This window comes from Helianthus annuus, chromosome 11 (assembly GCF_002127325.2).
Source record: "Helianthus annuus cultivar XRQ/B chromosome 11, HanXRQr2.0-SUNRISE, whole genome shotgun sequence".
Lineage (NCBI taxonomy): Eukaryota > Viridiplantae > Streptophyta > Magnoliopsida > Asterales > Asteraceae > Helianthus > Helianthus annuus.
This window is the reverse complement of record NC_035443.2, coordinates 177,298,424-177,303,166: the sequence shown is the minus strand read 5'-3', so window position 1 is coordinate 177,303,166 and position 4,743 is coordinate 177,298,424. Positions and strand designations below refer to the sequence as shown.

General features: G+C 35.9%; 1 protein-coding gene across 1 annotated transcript; it reads left to right on the top strand.

The window, feature by feature from the left end:
• Positions 1-1,629: 1,629 nt before the first annotated feature.
• On the top strand, positions 1,630-2,325 carry LOC110888887 (protein LURP-one-related 8). The gene is made up of 2 exons (XM_022136385.1): positions 1,630-1,860; positions 1,954-2,325. Exons 1-2 carry the CDS (start codon positions 1,630-1,632, stop codon positions 2,323-2,325), a joined length of 603 nt encoding a protein of 200 aa, XP_021992077.1.
• Positions 2,326-4,743: the final 2,418 nt, after the last annotated feature.

The following is a 4,743-nucleotide window of genomic DNA, read 5'->3' as shown; positions in this document are numbered from 1 at the left end:
GGGGGAGGATCTACAGTGTTTGATGTTGGATTCTTCGGGTTTCTCAAAGCGGCCTTAAGTGATCGTCAGCAAGTCTTTAATTAGAAGGGTTGAAGATCGCTGTGCTCTACCTAAAAGATCAAGTCTCAGCCAAAGTTGAAAGCTGACATGATATCTTCAGTTATAGGGGAGTCTCTAAGTGCAGTATCCGGTGATTGAAGATTATCGATGCCACACAGAACTGATGCAACAGTTAAGAGGGAGACTGTAAGTGCAGTTCCTACCGGGTAACTGTCGCTTATCAGTTCTGGTCAACCAAAGCAGAAGTACAAGTTAAAGTCAACCATAACGAAGAATTCAAGACCACATGAAGACCTGCATTGATCAAGGGGGAGTTGTTAATGCACTTTGGGTGAAAAGTGCATGCCTTCCAATTGTTAGGGTCTTTATTGTACATGTCTTGAAAATTAGTCCCAAGTTTATCCTAGGGACAACTTGTCCAAGTTTTAGGAGAACTTTTGTCTGAGTTTTTGGTGTAGAATTGGTTTGTCCGAGGTTTAGTCCCTAGCCTATATATATGTGTGTATTGTGTAGATTAGGGTAATCTCTTGTAGCTTGGTGCACCTCTCCCACTCGTTCATCCTTCTGTGTGAATTCTAGAGAGAGAGAGACTATGTGTTAGTGAGAGAAAGCTAGGGTTTAGATCTTTGTGATCTAAACCAGCTTGTAGATGATGTATACTCCTTTGGTTTGTGTAATCTGTGATGACTGATTCATAATAAAGAGTTCATCTTCTACATCTTTCTATCGTGTTCTTCATATTTTGTTCTTCATGTCTTGAATCAAGTGCAATGTTTGATGTTCGTCATCGATCCGTTGCTTTCACAATATAATATAGAAAGTCATGTACGTGATCATAATGGGCTGTATTTAGAAAGCCAAACTAGATCTCTTGGTCCTAAGTAAAATCGACGTTCATACGACATGCCACCGATTCATTTACGGGCTAATAAACCTATTTGATTTTGAGTGAACTATAAACCCTCTAGCATTCTCTTCAACGTTTTCCATTTCTTATCGTCATGATCCTCAAAATATACCGGCAGTATATGGGGTTTGGACATTTGCTTTTTTTCTTAGATTGTAAGCCTAAAACATTTTCGTCCGTACTCATTTTTATCATTTTGCTATATTATATAAACTAGGAAATTTAATAAACATGATTATATGAAAATTTTGAACTATTTACAAAATATTCAATAGTGCAAACTCAATCTCATAGTCAAGAAGAAAATAACATAATAAGGTAAAAAAGCTTGGCTAGTGATTAAAACAATAACAATATGTTAAATAGTTTCAATTTATTATGTAGTTCATGGTACCAAGATTCTTTATTTACTTGCTTTTGTTAACATGTTTCACGTGTTTATGCATGAAGAAAAACATAAATAAGTAAAACCTATGCTATAACTATGCAACATCACATGCTTTAAGCATCCCCTTATTACAAAAGTGTTCATTGAATGGGATATATACCTTGCGGTATAGTTACTATAAAAAATGTAGAGTCCCACCCTAAACTTCCATCGTCCAGAATTTCAAAGGCATTCTCAAGTGTCCTCCCCTTCTCTTTCTAATCAGTGCTTCTTCATGGCAAAGGTTTATCCTGAGAGTGAGACCATAATTCCAGTTGTAAACACTAAGAATCCTATCGTCTTGACGGTGTGGAAGAAGTCTTTGATCTTCGGTTGTGAAGGGTTTACAGTGTACAACTCCAATGGAAATCTTGCATTTCGAGTAGACAACTATTTCGTGAAAGGAAACCGGGAGATTGTTCTCATGGATGCGTTAGGCTGCAGTCTCCACACTGTTAGGCACAAGGTATATTTATTTCTACACCTGTAATAACTTTCATAAAAAAGTCATCTTAAAGTTGTAAACAAACTGATTAGTGACATGATTTATTATCCCCAGAGCCTAGCAGACAATTTTCTTGTGTATGATGGTGAAAGTGTAAATTCCCGATTTTCAGTGACCAAACATGTGAATGTCTTAAACACCAAGTCACTAGCATATGTGAGCACAGTAGGATCATCAAAGAACAGGAACAAAATACATGTGATCTATGAGATCCAAGGATCATATGCTCAAAAGTTCTGCATGGTGTATGATGACAACCACCGGTGTGTTGCTGAAATTAGGAGGAAAGAAGCCAAAGGAGGGGTGGCACTTGGGGGAGATGTTTTTGCTTTGGTGGTACAACCATCTATCGATCCTGCCATTGCTATGGTCCTCGTCATTGTCCTCGATCAAATGTTTGATTCTTCTAGGCGCCTCTCTAAATAGATTTCAGGGCCGGCTCAACCATTTTGGTGGCCTAAAGCGAAGTAAAAACTAGAGGCCTTTTCCCTCAAAAAAATTGAGTAAATCGCAATTGCCACCCAAATACAATACTCCATATGTAGCGCCCCTACAAATCTGCTATACATCAATACTATCCATCGCAACCCAGCCCAAATATCATATATAATTATTACTAATTTTTTTAAAGCTAGAGGCCTTGTTTATTTGGAGGCCCAAAGCTCAAGCCTCAAAATACTTGGGCTTGGGCCGTCCCCGATAGATTTGGGTGCAACAACCATGTACAATTCCTAGTTTTATGAAGTCATAGTTTTGTGCTTCAAATTCTTTAAACATAGTATGGATAATAAATAGGAATATTGGAGTTTAATAAGTCCAACTATTCGCCATTGGCCGCCAACAGTCCCAACTTCAAAAATAACCATCAGCAATCCCAATTATTAGCATATTAGCCTCCAATAGACAATGACTTACAGAACCCTAACGTTGTTAGTCTCTGGTCGCCGGAAAAACGTTTTTGCCCAGAAAAAGGTTCCTAAAGGTCCGATCTAAGGTTACAAAGAGGTTTGGGACGAAATGTTGAGTTTTCCGGCCAAACAGAAGTTTTCTGAGGAGAAAGGAATTTTCCAGCGATCTCAATAGTTAGGACTTTTACTAGAAAAAAGGTTTCTAAAGGTCTGTAATAAGGCTACAAAGATGTTTGAGACGAAAAGGTTGAGTTTTCTGGCCAAAAATGAGTTTTCTGGCTAAAAACGTTTTTTCTACGACCGGAGTCTAACAGCGTTAGGGTTCTGTTAGTCAGGGTCCATTGAAGACCAATATGTTAATAGTTGAGACTGCCGGTTGTTATTTTTGAAGTTGGGATTGTTAGCAACCAACACCAAATAGTTAGGATTATTAAAATCCAATATATATTCCTAATAAATAATCGTAATTTTAATTCAAATATGTTTGTAGTGGTGCATACACTAATACACCATAGTATTTTGAGCTAGTGTGCTCTGATTAAAACCTAGTGGTGTAAGCACCTTATTCATTTCTTCGGGTTACGTGTAATTAAAAAAAAAGGTGGCATTGATGAACCCCATATAAACTCTCAATTTTTTTATCAATCAAATAAGGAAACAATTAATTTAATTGCAACTACGATTTGGTGATATTTAACCATACGATAACATTACATGATGGTAGAAAATTTGTTTGCGTGTTATAACAATGTATACTTATTGTCGTGAGTCTATGTAACCATCAAAGTCATTTCATTGATTAAGAAATCGGAACACCATATTCTTTCTACATATAATAAGTTTAGATGGATATTAAAATTCAAAACGTTATAAATAGTGTTACTAAACATGATATAATTCATGCATACTCAATCATCTATTTACCATATGAAACTTAATGTTAAATATTGTAGATTTGATAAATGCTATTAACACAATAAAAAACATAAACAAATCTACGCATGTTGATTTTCTTAAAAAGTTTAGAATATGAGAACCCAATTCATTCTATTTTCTTGACCAAGATTCAGATTCTTTTAGTTTTTATATGTATTTATTAGATATCTAAGTATGTGGTAGGAAAACAAAAAGAATCTAGATAGTTAGTATAACTAATCCAGAGGATTCATAATGGTATTGTTACTAATAGTATAGTTACAACTTGCAATGATATGAGCTTACGTATTTATCTGTAGCTAGGATATATGAGTTTTGTAATAGAGTTAACTAGTAAATTTCTCCCACGCATTGTCACGGCGTCGAAACGTAAAGTAACTCGAATTTATAATGTCTAACGAAAACATATTATATTTGAGTGCACTCGTTTCCAAACAAAATTTACGTAAAAAATGTACGCGGACTGAAAACGCACATAAAAAGCACAAAAACATATTATATTTGACTCGACAGAATTTACGCCGAAGTGTAAATCAACTTGAGTTCATACCGAGTGATGCATATATGCGAACACTATAACCCTGACCATAACCATGCTAACAAGTTCAGACCCTTAGATGCATATATACGGACACTACGTAAATTTTGATCACATTCCTCAATGTAAATATGGACAACCTTTCAAAGCAAATATGTGCGGACTCCCTTTGAAGTTAAACATGTACTGACCTTAAACCAACATCACATGTGCGGCCTTAATTAAAAAAATAAATGATTACTTGAGTTCATACCGAGTGATGCATATATGCGAACACTATAACCCTGACCATAACCATGCTAACAAGTTCAGACCCTTAGATGCATATATACGGACACTACGTAAATTTTGATCACATTCCTCAATGTAAATATGGACAACCTTTCAAAGCAAATATGTGCGGACTCCCTTTGAAGTTAAACATGTACTGACCTTAAACCAACATCACATGTGCGGCCTTAA

Excerpts from the sequence above, each read along its gene's own strand:
- LOC110888887 (XM_022136385.1), top strand. The coding sequence starts at position 1,630 with ATGGCAAAGGTTTATCCTGAGAGTGAGACCATAATTCCAGTTGTAAAC. Across the intron at positions 1,861-1,953 it reads TCCACACTGTTAGGCACAAG|AGCCTAGCAGACAATTTTCT; the intron begins GTATATTTATTT and ends TATTATCCCCAG.